General features: G+C 41.0%; 2 protein-coding genes and 1 long non-coding RNA gene across 9 annotated transcripts in view; 1 reads left to right on the top strand and 2 right to left on the bottom strand.

Annotated features, from left to right (window-relative positions):
* Positions 1 to 1545: 1545 nt before the first annotated feature.
* Positions 1546 to 2481, bottom strand: LOC116756592. The gene is made up of 2 exons (XR_004350693.1): positions 2229 to 2481; positions 1546 to 2026 (listed from the first exon to the last, which is right to left on the bottom strand). It is a non-coding gene; the product is annotated as an uncharacterized LOC116756592 (long non-coding RNA).
* On the top strand, positions 1831 to 20232 carry TADA1 (transcriptional adaptor 1). Of its 2 annotated transcripts, none has more exons than XM_032637246.1 (8): positions 1831 to 2046; positions 6426 to 6517; positions 6780 to 6845; positions 11125 to 11222; positions 12697 to 12906; positions 14187 to 14338; positions 16188 to 16350; positions 16795 to 17134. In XM_032637246.1, the coding sequence occupies exons 1-8, from the start codon at positions 1973 to 1975 to the stop codon at positions 16945 to 16947; spliced, it is 1008 nt and encodes a 335-aa protein (XP_032493137.1). In that variant the 5' UTR covers positions 1831 to 1972; the 3' UTR covers positions 16948 to 17134. The 2 variants fall into 2 exon arrangements, with proteins under 2 accessions (XP_032493137.1, XP_032493146.1); XM_032637255.1 differs by lacking the exon at positions 16795 to 17134 and adding an exon at positions 19034 to 20232 and having other exon boundaries at positions 1911 to 2046.
* The window catches only part of POGK (pogo transposable element derived with KRAB domain), a 15380-nt gene continuing 12331 nt past the window's right edge, over positions 19849 to 22897 (bottom strand). For 3 of the 6 annotated variants that reach the window (XM_032637224.1, XM_032637233.1, XM_032637211.1), the window contains one exon: positions 20909 to 21733. The gene's annotated coding sequence lies outside the window, so the exon portion shown is untranslated. Of the gene's footprint in view, positions 21734 to 22611; positions 22692 to 22897 lie in introns of all 6 variants that reach the window. The other 3 variants (XR_004350691.1, XM_032637201.1, XM_032637190.1) reach the window with 3 other exon arrangements.

Below are 22897 nucleotides of genomic sequence, written 5' to 3'. Positions count from 1 at the left end.
GTTTTCAAGCATCGATTCCAAGAGATAAGAGTCATATTTTTCTTAGTGGACAGGTAGCCATAGAGATGGGGTAGCCATACAGTGGGGACAGTTCCTGGAAGATATACCCAAACATCTGTGCCCCTTCCTAGTCCTATTGAATGGGTCCTTTAATACTTGAACCTGGGCTTCCCTGGTGGCGCAGTGGTTGAAAGTCCGCCTGCCGATGCAGGGGACACGGGTTTGTGCCCCGGTCCGGGAAGATCCCCCATGCCGCGGAGCAGCTGGGCCCGTGAGCCATGGCCGCTAGGCCTGCGCATCCGGAGCCTGTGCTCCGCAATGGGAGAGGCCACAACAGTGAGAGGCCTGCGTACCGCAAAAAAAAAAAACAAAAAACAAACTTGAACCTGATTGCAAAAAATGTAGGTAGCCACCCATAGGTCTCAAAACTAGCAGAGGGGAGATATATATAAAAGGACTGAGTCATGTGGTTTGTTATAGAAAGTGAAGTAACTAGAATGCGGAGTGCATACTAAGGGGTGATGGACAGGCCTGGGTGTGTGTGAGGTGGACAGGTCGGCTGAGTCCAGGTCATAAGAAAAATTGAATGCCAGGTTAGGGAGTCTGGAATTTGTTCAGTAGTCAGTGGGGAGCCATGGAAAGCATAAGTTGATAACTACTTTTTAAAAAGTCAAAATTTCTTTAGAGTTTTATGACACAGATAGGAAGACTTTACCTGCCTTGTTCATCTTTGTATCCCCAGGACCCAAAAGATTGCCAGGCGCATAATAGGAATTCACTATATATTTGCTGAAGGAATGGAGGAGCCTGAAGGAGTCTCTGTAGAGAAATTACACGAGATTTAAAAGCCATTTAGGATTATTTCAAATTTGGGGGAGGCAATTTGACCATATGCACCAAGACTCTTATAAATACTCCTGTCTTTAAATCAGTAACTCTATTTGTGGGACTCTGTTCTAAAGTAATAATCCTAAATGAGGAAAAGCTTTATGCATAAAGTGTATTACAATATTGCTTTTAATAGAAAAAAATGGACATAATCAGCCTAACAATTGGGAAACAAGTTACTGTGTGCCTTCCTCCTGTGCGGTATTTAATATGCTGTCACCAAAATTATGATTATAAAGACAATACCAGAGGAAAACATTTATATTATTAAGTATAAATATAACAAAACTCTACCAAGATGCACAATTGAAGATAGAGTATGATTATAAATTATGGGAAGGGGGAATCTCTCTCAGTTAAAAGGGTTTTTCCCGGGGTGGTAACATTTTGTTTTCTTTCTTTTCCTCTTATCCTTCTGTGCGTTTTCCTGTTTTTCAAAATTACTTCATTCACTCAGCAAATATTTACTGAGAGCCCATTATGTGCCAGGCACTGCTCTAGGAACTTGGGGAAACATCAGTGAACAAAACACAAATCCTGTCCTCACGGAACTTACACATTTTAGTTGGAGAAGGCAGAAAATTAACAAGATAAGTCAATTAAGTGGCATGTTAGATGATTAGTGATCGGCAAAAAAAATAAGGCAAAGAAAGAGAATAAAGTCAATACTACATTTACTTTCTGACCTGGAGGGGGAAGATATTCATCCAGGTAAAAGGACCGAATTCGGAACTTGCGCAGCGGTAAGACTGAGAGCCCGGGATACGCCAGCCCTGCAGGTGACGCTGCAGCCCGGGCCGGGCGGGGCGGGTTTAGGTGGGGCGCGGGAGCGCTAGGTGAAGCGGGTCACGTGACGTGAGGGGGCGGGAGCAGGAGGACCACGAAAACACCGAGTTTGGCTCAGCACTTTCTCTCCAGAAAGGCGGGCGGAGCCGAAAACCAAACAAACGTCTTCTCAGAGCTTGGGGGCGGGGCAGGCGGGAGAAGACGGAGCCTCCAGAGCCGAAGCCTTCGCGGAGTTGGTTTTTCGGTTGCTGGTCGTTGTGGCCGAGGGGTCTGAGGTCGGGCTGAGACGTGGGGAGCAATGGCGACCTTTGTGAGCGAGCTGGAGGCGGCCAAGAAGAACTTGAGCGAGGCCCTGGGGGACAACGTGAAACAGTAAGAACTCCCCGGACGCAGCCTCCGGGTTTCCGCGCGGGTGCTCCCCCAGCTTCGGGCTGCCGACCCACTATGGAGTTGTCCCCCACGGCCGCGAGGCCTGTGCAGCCCTCGCGTAGCGGGTGGCGGGGCCTCTGGGTTTCTCGGGCCCGGGAAGGGGCCGGCGGGCAACCCCGACTCACCCAGCTGGAGGGGCCGGGCCTCCCTGGTTCCCTCCGGAACCTCGCGGGCGCCTTCGCCCGAGGCTGTGCCCTGGGTGGGGCGGGAAAAGCTAACTCCACGCTTTCACGCCCAAGGGCCTGTTGGGCGACTGCGGCCCGTGCGAGGGTGCGGGACGCATGTGGCTGACTACCGGCCTGGTCTGAGCCGGCGCCGCGCAGGCGGCCCGCTCCCGAAGGGCTTCCTGGAGGCAGAGGCTTATTGAGCGCGGGTGTTGTGGAGGCACTGTCGGTAAGAGCGTGGACAGCAATTTCGGAAGGCAGACAGACCCTCTGGTGAAATAGTCACCGAACAATACTGCAGTTATAGTGATGAAAGCAGTAGCAGACATTTACTGAACACCTTTTAAGCGCTGTAAATGTACTATCTCATCTAATCCTCACAACAGAGATGTGAGGTAGGTGCAATTATCGTTCCCGTTTGATAGATGAGAAGACTGAGATTTTGAGAGGTTAAGTAACTCTTCAAAGTCATGGCAGGATTGGGGCCTTTGCATCTGATTTCTGGCTCTGATACCTTACAGAGGGTTGCAAAGGACCCCAGAGACTCTCAGACAGACTTTCACCCAGGTTATAGCAGGGGACCGAGTACACAGTGGGGTCAGATGCTGAAATGGCCGAGTGTAAAATCAATAACTCAATACAAGGCTGAAGTCATAGAAGGAACCCTCCGAGGCACAAGGTCAAGTTTGGAAATTTTCAAAACATTGTTATTACAATTTTATTTTTCTAAAATATAAGAAGCAAATTTTAAACGTTTAAAAGTATAAGTCTTGTGTTGTTGCTAGATGGTTTCTACACGTTTGCATTACTCAACAGACACTCACTTTGAAATGATGTTTCTGGAGGAGCAAGGTGTTTGGGGGATCTTTCTTTTTCTCCAGCACTTTCTCCTTCTCATCTTTCTACTTTTCATTATGACTGGAGATTGAAGTTACTTAACTTGGATGTCATACGTGATCTTTGGAGTTTTGCCTTCTTGTGAAATTTTGGGGTGGCAGAGTCTACTTTTCGCCCTCGCAAGATAGATATGCAGAATTCTCATGTAAGACTTCTTAGAACACTCATGGCCTAAATGGAATAACTAAGAACAAAATATAATTTTTAAAGATTATTTTAATAGTAGGAACGTTAATAAATCAAACTACAAACGCTAGAATTAAAATTTAATCATCTAATCTGTTATTTTGGCATAATTATTTAATTTTTTGTAAACATTGATTCCCAAAGATAAAATGTTCTACCTAAAGTTATATTTTAATATTCATGTTGACTTTGTCTCTTTCCTTGCTTAATTAAAAATTCTTAATTATTTTAATGAGTAAAATTGACAGCTTTTACCTTCATTAATTACTATAGCTTATTTTTGTAATACAGCTAAAATTTACACTTTTTAAGCACAAAAGACTTTTCACTCGGTTACATCTAAGATGCTTACAAATATTTGAAAGTGAATGTTTCCATGTTACAATAAACCTGGCTTGTGTGTATAATTGATTGATTAGATGCGATGGTGAACTCTGATACCACACTCCTCCCACAAGCTTGGAGTACCAGAAATGTTGAAGTTAGCATTTCCTGTTTGGTCTTTAAAGGTCAACACTGGCTATCAAACGTTGGTCACATAGAGCTGCCAAAGCTAATTTGGTGCATCTTTAGCTGAATCTCCACTAACAACGCAATCAAAATATGCTTTTGTGCCAGGAACAGTTAATGATACAGTGTTGTTCTCTAGTAGTTTCTTCCATTCTCTCATTGTCTTTTCCCCCTTCTGCTCCTTGAAAAGCGCTTCTTGGTTGAACAGTCTGTGATATTGCTATACAGTAATTTCTCACATTTCCTCCATGAGTAGTTAGCTTTGGTTTGTACAACGTGACCATTTAAATGTGGTCCTTGTTCGTAGGTAAAATATATAATAAGGTGTATAAGGAACTCAGATATGAGTTGCTTTCTATTTATGCAGTGGCCCTAATGTTCTTTATGTCAGGTTGTGTGCCCATGTCAGCTTGTAGAAAGAAATGAGCTTTGCTGGCTAACTCACTTTGTATAGTACCCAGTAGAGTTCTGGGTTCAAATGGGTGCCTAGTTTTTCGGATGATTTAGCCATATGTTATTTAATTTTCTTCAGGTATCTCAAGTGCTTCCTAGTCTGACCCATTTATACTCATCACCCATCATCCTCACCTACATAGAGGTTGACTAACTTTGTTTTTGGTATTTTTGAGGAAAACAGTCATTTGTCCATGGCTATACAGCAAGTTAATACAGGGACCAGGATTGGGGAGCGAGTCTTCAACTTGATAGCCAGTGTTGGCTATTTGGGCTAGAAAGTTTGCCACTGGAAAAGATAGACAGCATCATGTTGGCAGAGCCTTGCCTTAGTTCTGGAACAAGTTCATACACCAAATATAAATATATTTGCCTCTTTCTTATAAAATAGGAACACAGGGCTTTTAAAATAATGAAGTTTTTCTCATGTTACTATCTTCTTTTGTTGTATAAAATGGGATAGGAAAAGACTTCTGTTTTTCTGTGGAGCTTTATTTCATATTTTAGTTGTTCTTTGAAAAAAAAAAGCAGGGGTTGGGGCATTTAAGTGTTTGATGTTGGGAAGTTATTACTGACTGCTGGGTGTGACTAGTCACGTGGAACATGGTGCCAGGCTCTAGAACTAACATGTTTTGCTGTTGAATGAAATGGGTCTTGGGAAGCTTTAAGACGCCACTAAAGCTACGGGTTTTCTCCGGTGTGGGGGGGAAGGGGGGGATGAGAGCAAAGCATAGGAACCCAGGCAATTACATATATACTTAGTCAGACTTAAGCTAGTCTACATATGGGAGAACAGGAGAAACCCTGCCATGGGTATAATAGGTCAGTGAGAGCATTAAACCATCTCGTTTAGGAATCGCTGCTTTTTTTTTGTTCTTTTCTGTTAGAAACTCAAATGAGCATTAGAAAGTAGTTAATCGTGAATTGAAAGTGATTGTAAAACATACTAAGTAATTTTTAGCTCTGTTTCTTGAAGGAGGAGTAGCTTTCTTCAGCACGGAAACAAGGGGTGTGGATGTGAAAAGTAAAGTATTTTACTCCGATTTCTACTAATGTTGTTAAGGTATAAAAGATTGGATCCTTTTTTCCTACTAGTTAACTAGTAATTTTTATGATTAGTGGTTGGTTTTCACTTTAAAAACCACTAAGTTTCTCCTATGCTCAGGTATTTTTCTTTGTGGCGAGCTGTTTTAGAATCCCATTCAGCCAGGATAGATTAAAACTTGAGTTCATTTGAAAGGAAAGAGGTTGCCCAGAATTGGTATTAATGCCCATAAAATACATACACATTTTAAAATATAAATCTTTTTAAAATTGAGGTATAATTGACATATAACTGTATATTAGTCTCAGGGGTACAACATAATGATTCAGTATTTGTATATATTGCAAAATGGTCACCACAGTAACTCTAGTTCACGTCTCTCACCATACATAGTTTAAAAAAATTTTTTCGTGATGAGAACTTTTAAGATCTCCTCAGCAATTTTCAAATATGCAATATTTGATAATTTTAATAATACTTTAAAATATAAATCTGAAGTGTAGGTTTCTGGTGAGCAGGTCTTTTAGAAGGGCAGCAGTGAGAAAGGAAAGGTACAGCAGTGGTTTTTGGCTGGTTGACTCATGAGTCTGATTCTATGACTACTGCTCAGTCCCTTTTAGGGAGGACTTTCCGTCTTCTGATGGTATTCTGATTCCTAAGTAGCTTAAACAACAGAGATTTATTTTCTCACAGTTCTGGAGTCTAGAAGTCTGACATCAAGGTGTGAGCATGGTTGTCTTCAGAGGCCTCTCTTGGCTTTTGCCTGCTGTCTGTCTCTCTGTGTCCTAATCTCTTCTTACAAGGACACCAGTCACACTGGGTTAGGGCCCACCTTGACGACTCCATTTTTACTTAATTACCTGTTTAAAGGCCCTACTTCCTAGTACAGTCACATTCTGAGGTACTGGGGGTTAGGGCTTCAACAAATGAATTTGAGGGGAATACAGCTCAGTCCATAACACTAGGGAATGCAAAATTTCCTTCCTTCCCTGGGAGTTGAGGCAGATAAGGTGAACTTGGGGAAGAAGCAAATCCTGAGGCTCTTAATATTGTTTCTGCCTCTGCAGATACTGGGCTAACTTAAAGTTGTGGTTCAAGCAGAAGATCAGCAAAGAAGAGTTTGACCTTGAAGCTCATAGACTTCTCACACAGGATAATGGTAAAATAATTACCTGGGGAGTTATTTTACTGTTCTGAAGTTTTCCCAGATTTGCAATAAATTAAAAGTTTATTTAAAATTTTTTTAAAATTTTGGTTTTAGTGGTATGTAAGGTCATTTAAATAATGTGGATATTTAAAATTAAATGGAAAGAATGACAGAGTAGGGGATATCCAAAGTCCTTAAAAGCTAGACTGAAACAGTGGGTTCCTTATGTTGTAAATATTCTGTATTTGACTTGTGACAATCTTCCCTTTTTCAGTCCATTCTCACAACGATTTCCTCCTGGCTATTCTCACGCGTTGTCAGATTTTGGTGTCTACACCAGGTAAGGGAGTGGAAACACCTCCAGGGATGTCAGTCAGCAAAACCACAGAATGCTGGGCTTACTAGACTTTCACTTCCTTTAACAGACTTGTTTGCAAATGAAATGTTCTTTGAACTGCTCAGAAGAAACATTTTATTGTGTAATACAGATTCTTCTGTAGAACCTTTTTAAAGCAGGTGATTTCTCTGTCCTTTCACTGACTTTTGGTCTTTACCCCCCATTCAGCTGGGTTTAGATTACTTAAATAAATGAGAGGTGAGGAGGAGGGTAGGTGGTCAGGAGGAAGAAGCAGAGGAGTGAAGGGAGGGAATTTGGTGGTTAGGAGAGCGTTTCCATAGATATAGGGAAGGTAAAGTACTAGCACCTGGAAGGTTGGAGCTTCAGCATGTGTTTGGCAAACTATTGGTGAAGAACAAAGGTAGTAATAGCAGCATGTTGGGGAGGTATGTGGATGCTAAGTCTGTCACTTCAACCTAAATAAATAGGTATAGACAGAATGATTCCTTTGTCCCTAATTTTTTGGAGCTTAAGTGGTACAAGTCCCCTCTTTCAATTTTATTTTAATCAGTCAAAAAAAAAAAAAAACTAAATGCATTAAAACTTTGCCTCATGATAAAGCTTATCCTGGGCTCTTGTTAAAAACTTGAATTTACAGGTACCTCCTACTGTAGATTAAATTGAAGTTTTTGTTGTTTAAAGGGCCTGTGGTGATTCTGATGATCATTTATTAAAAGCCCGTGTTATCTAGAAGTGACTAGTATTTTGTATCATCCCCTTCTGCTAAGCTCTGTTGTAAGATAGAGATTCAGATGAGATCTCCTAAAGGCTTGTTCTCCACACTCAAAGAAGTCGCCATTGGTGTGAAGAATAATAAACAGTGAGCGTTTGTTTACGGAGGTTGGTGTTAGAGAGGGAAGGCTGTTTTCCACCCCTCACCACACCCCTCACTGCACATTCTACACTGTGTCACATTTCTAATGTTTAATTTAAATAGAAATGGACTTTCGCCAGTTAGATCATAAAGATAATCCACTTCATTGTATAAAGTTTAATTTGATCAGAAAAGCCAACATTGTAAGGATTAGATCTTACTTTTTAGGTAGGTATATTCTAAAGTGGCACCCACCCAAAAGGTTCAGTGGGATGATCGGAAATAAAAACCTTGGTTGGGGCTTCCCTGGTGGTGCAGTGGTTGAGAGTCCGCCTGCCGATGCAGGGGATGCGGGTTCGTGCCCCGGTCCGGGAAGATCCCACATGCCGCGGAGCGGCTGGGCCCGTGAGCCGTGGCCGCTGAGCCTGCGCGTCCGGAGCCTGTGCTCCGCAACGGGAGAGGCCACAGCAGTGAGGGGCCCGTGTACCGCAAAAAAAAAAAAAGTAAAAAAAAAAAAAAAAAAACCTTGGTTGATAGGAGTCAAGGGGCTTGGGTTCAAGTTTAGGTTTTGCCACTAGCTTAGATAATGTAGTTAATTACTGAGTGTTCTTAGCATCCACATTTATAAAATAGAGAGTAGTATCTACCCTGCAGGATGATTAAAAAAAAAAAAAACAGATGAAAGAACATGCAAAAAGTGCTCTTAAAAAAAAAAAAGCCAAACAAATACGTAGTGGTGTTAGTATAAGTTTTGATTTTAATTAAATAAAGCCTTTGATATTCTTGAATGTTTGTTGTTGGTTAAAAATAAATGAAGAAACATTGGAATTTAGAAATTATTTCTCAAACACCCAAAATGTCTTCCCTTAAAATGAACTTAATATTTGCTGGCAACAAAGAGGTGATTTCTATTAAAAGTAAAGTATAGAAATACAGGTTTTTATACTTTACTAATTGTGATCAGGTTGGTTACTGTTTTTCTAAGTCAGGCAGGAAAGATGCTTTTAATAATGTTATTTATTGAATACTGTAACTGCAGTGCCTTAGACGCTTTACGTGCATTATCATTAATCCTCACAACAACTCTTCAGAGGTATTAGCCTCTTTTTTATATGCTAGGAAACAAACTTCAGAGGAGAGAAAACAAAACAAAATAAAAACGTACCTGAGGCCCTCTTCAGCTAGTAAGTAGAAGTGTTGGATCCAAACCAAAATCTGACTGCTGCTGTGAAGGCCTCCTTCCTTGGGGTCAGAGTCAGTCCTTGCCATGCTTTGCTTCCTCACCCAAGGTATATTTGGCCACTCAGCAGCAGCATCGCCTAACATCGAGTTCCATTCATCAGGGAAATCATCTAAGATTGACCGGCCTTACCAGGTGTGATCTAGGTGTGCCAAAGACACTTAAAGCGATGGAGAAGAGGAACTTGACTTCCCAAACAGTTCTTTTTTAGCTGAGGAACCAGGAAGATTTTTTCAAAGCTTTACGAACTCATTCTTCCAAAAACATCAAGATGAAATAATGTTTTGCTAGAATGATGGGTGATTTTTTTTTTTTCTTTTCCTAAAAAAATTCTTTGGGATTTTTTTTTCAAGTGTACTGTAATGAGCTTGTATAACTTTTGATTTTTTTTTTAACACTAAACTATATCTGTTCATGGTTTAAAAAAATATAGTACAGAGGGTCTTAGAATGAAAAGCTTCCCCCTCCTAGACCAGCTTGTTCTCAAAGACAACTGCTTTTGCTTTTTGTTCTTCTTATGGGACGTCAGTGGCTCCGTATAGTGTGCTGAAACGTCTTTCTGGATTGACTGGTTTTAAACATCCGTCTTGCCTTATTGCTCTGTGTTTTGTGAGATTTCCTCAATTCTTTCGTTCAGCCCTTCTGTCCAGTGCATTCTTTAATTCGGCAATTTTTGTAGCGTCTTCTTTTTGTTTTATGGATACCCATCTTCTCAAACTTCTCTGAGGATATGAATTAGAAATTATTCAAGTTCTTTGTGTTGCCTGAATCCTTTATCTCTAGGATCTCAATTTTTTTTTTTTCAGTTTAGTCTTTCTTACCATGTTACAGCTTATCATCAAATGTCTGAGAATCCACATTTACGAATGAAGCATAAAACCTGGAGATTGTGCTTTAGAGTGAGCTGACGGGAGGCCAGCCATTACAGTGAGGTTCCTCAAATGCCAGCTGCAGAGAACTGTGCTCTAGGGTACCAACATTCATACCAGCTACCCAGTAAATCCCAGAAATTTTGTTCTATTTAACTAGAGAAGAGTTTGCCATTCTCCTTTCCCTGCCACCTGTTTATACTGCACTGTATACAGGAGTGAGTGGGGCTGGTTTCATGGGGCCAGGAACTGTCCATGAACTTGGAAGGGCCTGCACTTGGTTTAGTGCTGTACTGTGGTTGTCTTGAAATTCTTAACTTTTGAGCAAGGAACCCTGCATTTTTGTTTTGTACTGAGTTCAGTCCTGGGGGTGAGGGAAGGGGTTTCTATGGATGACTTTTCAATATAGATCTTCCATTAATCTTGTTTTAAGCTGTACTATCCCTTCTGGTTCGCACTGCACTCACCTTCTCCAAATCCAGATTCTTTGTGGATATCTACTAGTCAGGTTTATTTACTTCCACCTATTTACCAACCTTGCCAACTTAGGTCACAGCTTCCAAGGGTCCGCTTTGTAAGTTGGCTCCTTTTTAGCCCATCTTTGAAATTTGTTGAGATCTCATCTTGGTCTGCCACTCGTTTTGCTTTTTATCTGTGTTCTGGATGTGTGCCATTTACTTTTTTGTGTGTGTGTGGTACGCGGGCCTCTCACTGTTGTGGCCTCTCCCGTTGCGGAGCACAGGCTCCGGACGCGCAGGCTCAGAGGCCATGGCTCATGGGCCCAGCCGCTCCGCGGCATGTGGGATCTTCCCGGACCGGAGCACGAACCCGTGTTCCCTGCATCGGCAGGCGGACTCTCAACCACTGTGCCACCAGGGAAGCCCCCATTTACTTTTTTCTACTATCATATTTAGTAGGGTCTTGGAAGAGAGAGGAGACAAATACATGTGCTTATTTCACCATCTTGAACTAGAAAACTCTGTCCTGCTTTTATAATACTACTGCTACTAGTAAGCAAACAAACACCCAGTAAACAATGAAAAATGTGAAAAACAAATTTGTCTTCCTAAAAGAACAATTTTGGTTACAGCTAGAGAAAAACATGTGATTTGAGAGAAGTTGTGTTTAGGGAAGGAGAATGTTTTGTTTAGAGAAGGAGAATGAGAGATCTGAATTTAAGCATTTGTTCATTTTCATCATTTGAGCATTTCATACTTTTTTAGCCTAAAGTGAAAACAAACTTAGCAGTTATCAATTGTCATTCTTTTCTCTTATGATTGTTATTTTTCTGTCTTATAGAGGGTGCTGGATCTTTACCCTGGACAGGGGGTTCTGCAGCCAAACCTGGAAAACCAAAGGGAAAGAAAAAGCTTTCTTCTGTTCGTCAGAAATTTGATGTAGGTTGTTTAGTAGATCTTGGTAACGACTGATTTAAGCACTGGTGTGATGGAACTGGCTTTAGTTTTTTAATGAATATTACAATTCTGGTAGTAAAGTTGGAAAAAAAGGGCATGATTTGGGGAGAAAACGGTGTTATTATATTTGAATTTGGTGAAGAGGGTTTCAAAGATTGTGTCTGAATTTTTATTCCAGTTTGTTATTGTGTAATTATTAATATGTTATCATTAGTACCTAATGATTTTTCAGTAATTCAACAACTATGCCTGTGTCCTTTTTCCTCTTAAATATCTTTGTGGAATGAATAATGTTTCTCAGATTGAAGACTTCTGTTCCAAGGGTCCAGGAGGCCCAGAGGCCTCTGGCAGGATGCTGCTGACGCCCCACTAGGCCTTGAGCCTTCTGGGGATCCTCAGAGAAATCTTGAAGGCATTGGGCTATAAAATTTGTAAACATTTTAGAATAACTTGCTTTTTTTTTCCTGGTTTATATCCAGGGAACACAGTTTCCCAAAAGTATCCCTTTTATAGACTTGACTGGGTATTGATAGCTTTATTCATTAACATCAACAAATATTTATTTATTTCTACCTTGGCTCTATGTTTTAAGTCAAGAATATTCGATCTGGAGGGCATCAGTATCTCCAGAGAGGTATACTTGGTTTAAAAAAGCATGTTTGATATAAAATACAGTTTTATACTTACTTGGAAAATGGAAAAACAACAAGTATTGCTTTTATAGTACAAACTTCAAACAGGACAAGCCATATTCGCTTCAAAATCTTGTGAGTTGGGCTTAAGCAAAAGCTACTGAGGCATATCTCCCACTGATTATGGAGAATATAATTGGGCTATCAGCATCTCCCAGAGGGAGGCTGAGATTTTATGAGCGGAAAAGATTGGGAAAAACTATTTTTAAAAAAACTAATGACTGTGTCTTAGAAAGATTCTGTGTTGAGAGTTGTCAGTAGAAGATAATGGTAAGAGTTACACTACCCTACATTATCTTGGAATATTTGTTATTAGATCTGTTATATTGGTTAGCTAGGTTTTTTTAGGGCTTTTCTTAAGCATTAATTATATATTTTTATTTTCAGAATCTGCTTACTTACAAGTATACTTAAAATACTCTGACTTGTTTGAAAATAGTTTTATATCTTCTCCTTCTCCCCAGTTGTTGTTTTTAGCACAGAGCCATATATTCTGTGATTACCGAGGTATTAACTGAATAGAATAAACTGCTATGCATAGTACTGTTATCCCCCATAACTCATGTCTTCATTATTACTATGTAATGGGTGTGAATCTGTGATTAGTTGTGCATGAGTTACTTTTTTTTTTTTTTTTAACTCTTGTGGTATAGTTTTGGTGGCATTAATTTGTGGGATCTCAGGTCCAATTCATAGGTCACTTTTGTTTGTGTCTTATTACTTGCCACATAATGAATAATTTTGAAAAGTTTTCTTGCCCATAGCATAGATTCCAGCCTCAGAATCCTCTCTCAGGAGCCCAGCAGTTTGTGGCCAAGGATCCCCAAGATGATGATGACTTGAAACTTTGTTCCCACACAATGATGCTTCCCACTCGGGGTCAGCTTGAAGGGAGAATGATAGTGACTGCTTATGAGCATGGGCTGGACAACGTCACCGAGGAGGCTGTCTCAGCTGTGGTCTATGCAGTGGAGGTTGGTTTGCTGGTGGCAGAAACACTCTTACAGGTTGAATGTGACGAGCTTGTGTGAGTCATTCAAAGCTGGTACTGCAAGAAAAGAACTAAAATGTGACTCTGATCTCAGAATTGTCATCATTGAAAGTTGTTTTCTTTTGAGGGGAGAAACATCACAATCCAAACAATTGCCTTCAGTTAACAGACTAAACTTTTCAGAAAGGTTACCTGCATAACACTTTGGATGTTTAATTTCTCAACAAGGGGACAGTTTTTAAGCAAAAAAAAAAAAAAAAAAAGAGAGATTGAGAATCCTAAAGATTAAAATCACTTGATGTTGCTGTGGTATGGCGTTTGAAGAGCATTATTAGACTTGGCATCTGAACTGTGGGATTCTCGTCTCAGCACACTCTTTCATTCATTCATTTTACTCATTTAGTTACTCGACAGAACATACACTGGGGTCTAGAGTGCACAGGTACTGACCGGTGACGCTGGGTCATTCCTTTCAATTCTCCGGGCCTCCGTTTCCTTGCCGGTACCTCAGAGATTATAATAGCTTTCTCAAGAAGTTATAAACATTGAATCATAAGTTGTACCATGAAGTCCTGACATGAGCTGATCTTATTGGTAGAACTGAAACATCATCCCTGACCCCAGCACCCCTGTTAATAAGGGTAGGCTGGGACTGGTTCTGTCTCTATTTTCGCAGACATTCTCTGACCCTCTCTTAGGTACTTGGCTTCCACAAGGGCGAAGAGATATTAAATACCTAACTTTCTGTTTATTTCCTATATATCTTTTGTTTATGTGGCTTTTGAGAGAGCCAAGGTTCTTTTTATGCAAGGATTTTAGTAGATTGGGCACTGTAACCAATATGTTCCTGATGGTGAAACATTTTGTACCATTTTAAACCAAGCTTCAAGGTAGTTTGCTGCTTAAAAGAATTACTTATTTTTGTACTTTTATTTAAAGCTATCTGAACATCATTTTTGAGGGAGAGGAGCCAATTCAGAGATATAAAAACTTTAATAAATTTTAAAGTAGAACAAGCCCATCCTAAATAGAACTAAATAAAAATAGCATGTCTCCCTTTGCTCTTTTCTGTACCCTCGTACCCTGGTATGTATGGCTCTGTGGCTGTTTCGTGAATATTCGTCTGGTTTCAGCACTTGTTTGCCTGTCTCACATCTCCATCCACTAAATGCCAATAAACATTTTTTGGTCAAAGGAAGTTTTATGGTTTGCTTTTAAAGGGGAGTTCATGCTATTTTTCTCTTTTTTTTCTTGTTTTTACAGAATCACCTTAAAGATATATTGACATCAGTTGTGTCAAGAAGGAAAGCTTATCGATTACGTGATGGTCATTTTAAATATGCCTTTGGTAGTAATGTGACCCCACAGCCATACCTGAAGAACAGTGTAGTAGCTTACAACAACTTAATAGAAAGGTATGTGAAGTTTCTTGTGATCTTTGCATCCATCCTTCCTAATTGGTTACACTACTCTTCGGTAATAGACCACTGTTAAAGTTGGTTACTGGGGCTCTGTGCGTCTAAGGTACCTCTGAGAGCAGTATGGTTTTATTTTCTTGCATCCTTGCATGATAACCAGTGAATTCGTATGGTACTCTTTATGTTAGGAGTGAAGTTGTAGAGTTTGGCCGCTGCGTGTGGTTTAAAGTGAGTGCCCCCCACTTTCCGAAGTACAGTGGAGTAGTTCCCTGGGGCAGTGCGTCTGGATGGTTCCTGAGGGGTTATCACCTGACTGGTGGGGGGAGTGGGCCGGCTCTCACTCAGGAACGTGGCCTGTGCTTGTTGGGTCAAGGTTGGGTTTCTTGATGGTGGGAGGAGGAGCAGTAGGTGTCTCTCCAGGTCCTTTTCTGGCTTTTTTTAGCTGTAGCTCAAGATAGCGGCCTGTGCTGGGTGTCGTCAGGTTGCTCTTGGCATCCTCTTGTGCAGTTCTGGTCTCTCAGCTCTGATCTCTGGAACCTCTCTGTCTGCACTCCACTGTGGGCTCCCAGGACCTCTCTGATATTCTGAGTCATCCCTCTGAGATGACCTGGATTACCTTCATCCCTGTGTTGTCCCTTTTCAGGGAGAAGAGAGGTAAAGAGATGACAAGGGAGATAAAACTTCAGAGAAAAAAGTGTGATTGGGAAGGCTGGCAGGAGTGACGCTGGGGAAGAAGTAATGGGCAGGGAAGGCAGGAGGAGGAGGGGTGTGGGGTGGGAAAGCCGAGCAGGGAGTTGAAGAGAGCAGATAGTGCTGACACCATGGGGAGGGCATGGTGCTGGTGCCTGTTTCATGGCCCCGAAGACCTTGAGACGGCTCACAGGGCTCATCTTGAAGATCACTGGCTTAAACTGGGTTCACTATTTAGATTGCCATAGGTGAGGATTTACTTTCTCAATCTCATTCAGGCATATCTGTTTGGGATTATTTGTTCTCATTTGTGAGTCATTCTTCTCTAGAGAAAAACAAACCAAAAAGAGTAAAAGAGTGGCCCCTCGTAGCGGGCGAGCACTGGAGCGGTGTGTGACCCTGCTGGGCCTCCAGCTGCCCTCTCCCCCTGCCAGCCTGTCCCTGTGAGGCTCCTATCTCACCGTCGGCCGCTTGTTTCTCTATCAGCGCTGCCTTTGTCTGCTGCCGGAGCCCACGCTCGCGCTCCACTTGTGTTTTCGTTCTAGTTCCCTCCTCACTGTTGTTTCACCTGCGTGTTCTCCAGAATTGCATAGGTTATCTCCTACTGTATTACGATACAAAAATTATGTCTGACTTCCCAGCTGATGTTATATCTGGGTTCTATTTTGGGAAATTGGCAAGATCTGGATGAATTTTCTCCACCCTCCATTTTTGCCTGTTGCTTTTTTTGTGCTTTATTTTCTTTTCTTGTTATTTTTGATCCTGTTGTCTCCAGTATCATCTACCTTCCTCTCCAGGTTGGTTGTTTCCAATTTCATTTTCCTTTAATGAAGGTCTGTTACTTTTTTCCAACTAGAAGCTCTTCAAGGGCAGGGAACAATTTTGACTCAGTATCCTGACTTAGTATTTTAGCACTGTGGAGGGAGAAGGGTAAATGCAGTTGCACTGCATTTTATTTCCAGCCCAACAGATAGGCTGCCTTTAAAAATTAAAATTATAGACTACTTGTGTATACACTGGCTGAAAGATAACTGGATTTCTGATTCACGTTGAGATATATTTTATAGGAAGTATTCTAGCAGCCCATCCCTATTCCGTTTGTTCAGTTGTTTCCATCTTACTTACTGGGAATATTTCTGAAACATTTTGCTTCCAGCCCTCCAGCCTTTTCTGCTCCTTGTGCTGGTCAGAATCCAGCGTCGCACCTGCCTCCTGACGATGCTGAGCAGCAGGCTGCACTCCTGCTGGCGTGCTCGGGGGACACGCTACCCACGACTTTGCCTCCAGTGAACATGTACGACCTTTTTGAAGCTTTGCAGGTAACTCTTGGCTCCTTAAGGTTTACCTGGATTTATGGATAGGCTCAAAGTTTCTTCAAGTCTACAAAGATATTCACTAGCTTTTCCATTTCCTGGCTTTTGTTTTTCAGTTTCTGTTGTTTGTTATTAAAGCCATTAATAGTAACCTAATCTTTCAAACCCCCGGCTCAAGAGTCCTTCCTAACTTACCTCCTGCATCTCTCACCTCCCCAGTGAAAGAAAAAAAATCTCCTTGTCCCCTTATTTCTATCTCAGAGCCTTGTGATTTCCTTGTTTTCTTGTTATCTGATTTGGGATTAATTAGGTTCTGGCTTAAAACGTACAGGTTTGTGTGTCTTTTGTGTGAGTGTTTTGTTGACACAGATCTTACTTTCATTTTCTGTGTTGGAAAAATAAGTATACTGAAGTATAATGGGAGACGTGCTGATATGTTTTCAATCCCAGGTACACAGGGAAGTCATTCCTACACACACTGTATATGCTCTCAACATTGAAAGGATCATTATGAAGCTCTGGCATCCAAATCATGAAGAGCTGCAGCAAGACAAAGTCCACTGCCAGCGCTTGGCAGCCAAGGAGGGGCTCTTGCTCTGCTGAATTGGGATTGGAGGGTGTGGGACCCTCAGCAAATTCACTGATGATTGGGAATTGAATGCTTTTGGGGGCCACATTTCAAGACTGAAGTGTGTAGAGTAAATATAACCTTTCCTATGGAAAGGTGATAGTACATTTTGTGTTGCTACTGTGAAGCCATTAATAAATCTGATTTTAATAATGACCCGCATCTCTGTATGTATGTGTGTGTGTGTTCCCAGTTATGGGAATAGGCACTGAGAGAGTTCTGTGCCCGGAATGGTGCTGTTTAGGCATCTGAGGCCTCGTATCCTGTGGTCTGCATGTGAGGTAGGTGACATCCTAGAACAAAGAAGCTGTTATAACTTAGTCCCCACGATCAGCAGGACATCTCTGTGTTTGGAGACATCACGTATTCTGTATCTGGCAAGTCTAAAATTTCTGCTTTCCTCCTGAAGAAAGAACTGTGCTTTTAACACAGTGTTAAAAGTCGGTTATCATTTTTAGTGACCAGTTTTATATATATATATATATATATATATATATATATATATATATATATATATATTTTTTTTTGTGACCAGTTTAATTTTTAACAGGTATACGTAGTTGCCTAAAGATTCATTCCAACTCCATAGAAAATAAGACTTAGAAATGCTGTGCTATTAGAGAAAATAAAGTCCTTTCTTTAAATTAAAAACCAAATCAAAACAATCTCTTAGAATGTAATTAACCTTATAAAATATCTTCTCATAACTCGTTTCTTTTATAGAGTTGTTAATGCCCAAAGACTTTGGCAGGTTCATCTTTTAATTATTCCTATAGGAGTCCATGTGAACATATTGGATTTATACTTGGTAATTCTCCTATTCCTATGAAATATCTTTTTCTATACTTTCAAATGGCAGTGTTACTAATAACTGTTTGTTTGTTTAGAGATATGTTGCTTTTTATTCAAGAGATGTTATTGGTGGATACATTAGAATGTACAGATGGGTTTACGTAGGTCTGAATAATATATGTATAGATATGTATATATGGTTCAATATCTGGATCTGTGTATTTGGTTTTGTACTTTAAATGCGACGAATAAACCTTTTGGGAGAAAACTTTTTTTGTTTATTAAAGTAAACATATAAAGAATACCACCTTTTACAGAAATATGAAGAACCTTGCTTTCTGAGATCTTAGCAGAGACTTTTCAAAAGAACGTACTACATGAGAAAGATTAAAAGCAGGTTCCAATTAAGGCATGTCATTTCTTCCTCTTGTGATATGTAGGTTAAGACTAAAAAGAAAAAATAAACAGCCTAGTTTCAGTTCTTGGCACAAGTCTGGAAAGTCCTTTAGAGTTTTCAATAACTCAAGAATTTTTAGGGTTTGTAAGAATTTGAACTGGTATCTAATTGCATATAGTGGTTTTGGCTTGGCCTATCCATGTATCTGAGTCTTAATGCTAAGTATGTGTTAAATTTCATGTGTTCCATAGATGGAGAGGCAGCTAGAAGCCTCAGACATGCCCTGCTGCCCACTGCAGTGGCAGGTTCCATAGAAATCTGTATAGCAGAGGGACCTCCAAACAGAAAAATTCCTCACTACTCCGTAGGACCTGGCCTAAGTCCCTAGTTGCCTACTCTGGTGGGACCACAGGACACCAGGACTCTTTTTGCCTCCAAGTTTCGGGCCTACACTCCAAGATCTACTTTCCATGCCAGTTTCCCTCAAGCATCATTTTGTACAGTGGAGAGATTGGGTTGAGGGCAAGGCAGGCAGGTAGATAGAGTGATACTTAGGATTTTTCAAGAGAGCCAGAGTTCAAATGCCTTGTTCCACCAAAGGTGGCCTCCAGCTGTAGCACCGTGGTCAACTGTGGGATCCTGAGTGCAGTCTTTTCTATAATTAGGTTCTTAAGAAATCATGAGTGCTTATTATCAAGCATCATTTAGAAAAATAACTATTTCAAAGAGGAAAAAAGCTACTAGAAACCAGATAATTTCGGGCTTAGAACAGAGCTTAGTTTTCCTGTAGGGATTTCAGTAATTGTCTTTTAGCTGTAGGTGTATCATTGTGCAAAACCAGGTTTGATAAGGCCCACCTTATTTTCTACCAGGTACCAGAGTGCTGGCTTAGCACACATTCTTATCCCCTGTCACCCATTGCTGGGATCAACCAAGCACATAATTTCTCCGACACTTCTCCCATTGTCTGACGTGATCACGACGTTCCTGATCGAATTTCATGAAGCGTCTTCTAAATGATTGCTCACTTTGACCGTAGGTAAATACCTGTTTCCTCATGTCGTTTGACTCAGACCAGAATGCCTCCAGTCTGAATAATGGTAAGGAAGCTTGGTTTTCGGGGTCAGACTTAGATGCTGTGGCCAACAGATTGGTTCAGCATTTAATTCTCACGGTTTAAAAAAGGAAAAATGTCTAGATTATTCTTGGAGAGTAGATTAATATTTAATTGAATCTACGGGCATGGTAAATTGTCAAGACTAAAAGCACACCATGAAAGGGCATATAGGTTCATCATACTTTCATTTTGAGAGAAATTTATGAAAACAGGACACAAGTTTTCTGTTCATCAAGCTACATGTTTCCATCCTTTTAAAATTAATATCCCTTTATGAATTTCCTTCGTGTGATTTTTCCTATGAGCATCCAAAACATGACTGATTGAGGGAAAAAGCTATTTTTGCCAGGGCCCTTTCCCCCACCTTTAAAAGCCAGTTTAAAACCACATGTAACATTTGTCTTTAAAGACACCGACATTACTTACACTGCCATCCCATGAACAGACTTTTTTATTTCAAGGGTGTAATATATTGGTACCAAACTGAGTGGAGAATAAAGTGTAAATGAAGAGTTTGAAATGTGACTTTTCACAAGGCTAGCAGATAATAAATAAAACCACCAGAGCCTATTGTCTTTATTATCAAAGTTTATTGTCGGAGTCAGTTCCTATCTACTGGGGAGTACAACTATGTCTCAATATGTGCTATAGTAACTCTAGGGTAATAGCCATTCTGCAAAATAGTTGTACTGGGGCTCTGTTAGGCATAGATCATAATAAAGTCAGTGGAAGAATGAGCCCAGAAAAACCCTGACAGTAGAGCCATTCCTCTAGGGAAGTTCCAGTGCTAAGCAACCTGTAAGGCATCATCTATCAGCTGACGATGAGACTCAAGGAGGTGTTGGTAGAATGAAACAGGAGTTGAACCCATTTTCTACTCTTCCCTGCAAGACAACTATGGCTCCAATGCAGGAACCAAAACTTAGGTCTTATAAAATCCTTTAAGCTCCCAAAGCAAGTAAAATAGGACATAAAGAGGAAAGGGCCAGGAACCAGGATAGTGGAGGATAAATTAAGCGTAATTGGTGGGAATGAAAACTTCTGGAATGAAAAGTAGCTGGATTTAGATGCCGTTTGAGATGACAAAGAATACAGTACAGGTAAGAGCAAATGGGGAAATGATTCAAACATTGAAAGTTATTCAGATATCAGAAGTTAAGTGAAATTTCCCCTCTTAGAGGAAAACTGGTTTTAAAAAATGAGGAAGGTGAATCACTAATAGGAAAATGAGTACCTGAGTAGAAATAGGTGTTTCAAAATGCCAAGAACAGTATAATATACAAATGAGCTGGGTCTACAGGAAGGAAAAGTGGTTATGGTAACCTGTTAACCAGATCTGACATTGGAATGACATTTCTAACAATGGCTTTGTCTATGAGGTTCTGGCATATTTTTCGTAGCACAGGTAGCTTTGAAGGAATGTTTTCATAACACTCAACGTATGTGGGAATGCACATTACTTTAGTGTAAAAATTCAAAGACCTCCCACCTATTTCTGCAGGATAGAAGTCTTCAAACAGCTGTGGCTAAAGACCCACGCCCTCTCACCACCCTTGCGATAAAAACATTAAAGGAATTGGAATTAACAAAACAAGTATCAGATGAGTCACTGAGCTTTGTACCATGTAGACAGCAGATAATTTATGGTGACTTTTGCAGGCAGCCTGAGAAACAGAAGAGCTTGTGTACTAAATGCTACCCTATCATTAAATATAATAATAATGAAAAACAGGGCCATTAAATGAGACCCTAGAAAAAGTCTAGCTGCCAACCAGATTGGGAAGATAAATGAAACGGCATAGTTTATTTTAATCTGTATCTTCCACACTAACCTAGTTTGTCTACAGAAAAGCCATCTGCTGGCACCAGGCCAGTACGTCTGAATTTTGTTGTTGTTATTAGCATCTCATTTTTCCAAAAGAGGAATGTGTAAGTAGCAGGTGTACATAAATGACCATTTCTACAAAGCCTTCTCTGCAGTCTTGACCTGTTTGGGGACAGGTTCTACTGATGGAAGCATTTTTAAAGGCAGAAGAAAAAACATTGACTTGAGGTTTCCTCCACAGAAAGAATACCAGTGGAGTTGGGCCCGTATGATGAGTCTCTTATTGGCGCTGAACAAATGGCCTCTTCTCCAGGAAATACCTTTGTTCATTCCTATCTACAGGTTTCTTTTGATGGACACATGGAGTAATCTCTAAAACAAGAAATGAGGCAGAAGCAGTTTCTTTTCTAATCATGTCTCTGACGAAGTGAAGGGTCCTAGACTTTTCTGACACCTCATGGACGTGGGGCGAGGGTGGGCAGTGTCCCAAGACAGGATGCTCAGGCTGCTGTCCAGACCCGGGCTGTTCTGAGCCCCATGGCCTTCTCCTGCTGCTCCCTGTGTACCTATGCTGCGAGGAAATCTTCTTGAGGATTTTCCTCCTCAGCTGTTCCAAATACAGTTCATTTGCTGGAAAACAGAGAGAACCTAAGTGTGAGTTAATAACCCTTGGATTTTAGACATGGTATAACTTTTCAAGAACAGATTAGTCAGATTTCCAAACAGATGAAAAGAGTCCGTTTTATGCCCACGTCACCTCCAAAATGTCTTGTTCGATGAGAATCCCTGTCTACTTCTGGCACTTCCTCAGCTCAAAAACAGGGCAGCTGTACAGAGAACTGTGGCTGTCAAGATGAGCCGAAGCTCGTGGCTGGGATCGGACATAAATGCCTACGTTCGTAGCTGTAGCCCGGCATTGTTTTTTTCCCTTTCCTCTTCTGGCGGTTTTTTTTTTTTTTGCGGTACGCGGGCCTCACTGTTGAGGCCTCTCCCGTTGCGGAGCACAAGCTCTGGACGCGCAGGCCCAGCTGCCATGGCTCACGGGCCTAGCCGCTCTGCGGCATGTGTGATCTTCCCAGACCGGGGTACGAACTCGTGTCCCCTGCGTTGGCAGGCGGACTCTCAACCACTGCGCCACCAGGGAAGCCCTCTGGCGGTTTTTGATCCAGTCCTTTGGGTAGCAAATAGCTTAGAAAATAAAAAATGCACAAAAATGTTATCTAACAAGGGGGGGCGGGAAGGTAAAAAGGATAAAAAGTCACTATAATTCAAAGTCTGATATCCAGTGGAGGCAGTGTAATGATTGGCAGAAAAGGGAGGCTGAATTCACGGAGTGGAAGAATAAGGGAACATGAGGGGAAAAAGCAATTTTCGTGATTTCGACTGTAATAGTAAGAACTTCTTGTCTCTGTAATTCTAGGGGTCTCAGAATAACACTGCGGTTCAATGTTAGGAGTACAGTTTGATTTGGGGGCAGGGAAGGAGACATAAGTCACTCTTCAACTTACACAGCATGAAGGGGGGCAGTGGAACAGAAGATTTCTCTTAGCATTTCATTTGGAGAAAGAAGCAAGTAGGACGGAAATACCTAATTATATTTTAAAGGAAAGAAAAACCGTCAAGATACTTTTAGGTCCTCTGTAAAAGGAGTGCTGTCTTCATATTAAACACTGTCTGGAGGAACAAATGAACTGACAATTAGGGAAACGAGAACAAGAAGGTAAATGAAATGTCTGTTCTCTCTGTATGCTGCCCACTGTAGATGGTCGTTCACTCTCTCTCAAGGGGTCTGGG

This window comes from Phocoena sinus, chromosome 1 (assembly GCF_008692025.1).
Source record: "Phocoena sinus isolate mPhoSin1 chromosome 1, mPhoSin1.pri, whole genome shotgun sequence".
In the NCBI taxonomy this organism is placed as follows: Eukaryota; Metazoa; Chordata; class Mammalia; order Artiodactyla; family Phocoenidae; genus Phocoena; species Phocoena sinus.
This window is presented reverse-complemented; position numbering and strand designations above follow the sequence as displayed.

Coding starts and splice junctions, on each gene's coding strand:
- TADA1 (XM_032637246.1), top strand. CDS start 1,973: ATGGCGACCTTTGTGAGCGAGCTGGAGGCGGCCAAGAAGAACTTGAGC. Junction 6,846..11,124: donor GATTTTGGTGTCTACACCAG/GTAAGGGAGTGG, acceptor TCTGTCTTATAG/AGGGTGCTGGATCTTTACCC. Junction 12,907..14,186: donor CTGTGGTCTATGCAGTGGAG/GTTGGTTTGCTG, acceptor TTGTTTTTACAG/AATCACCTTAAAGATATATT.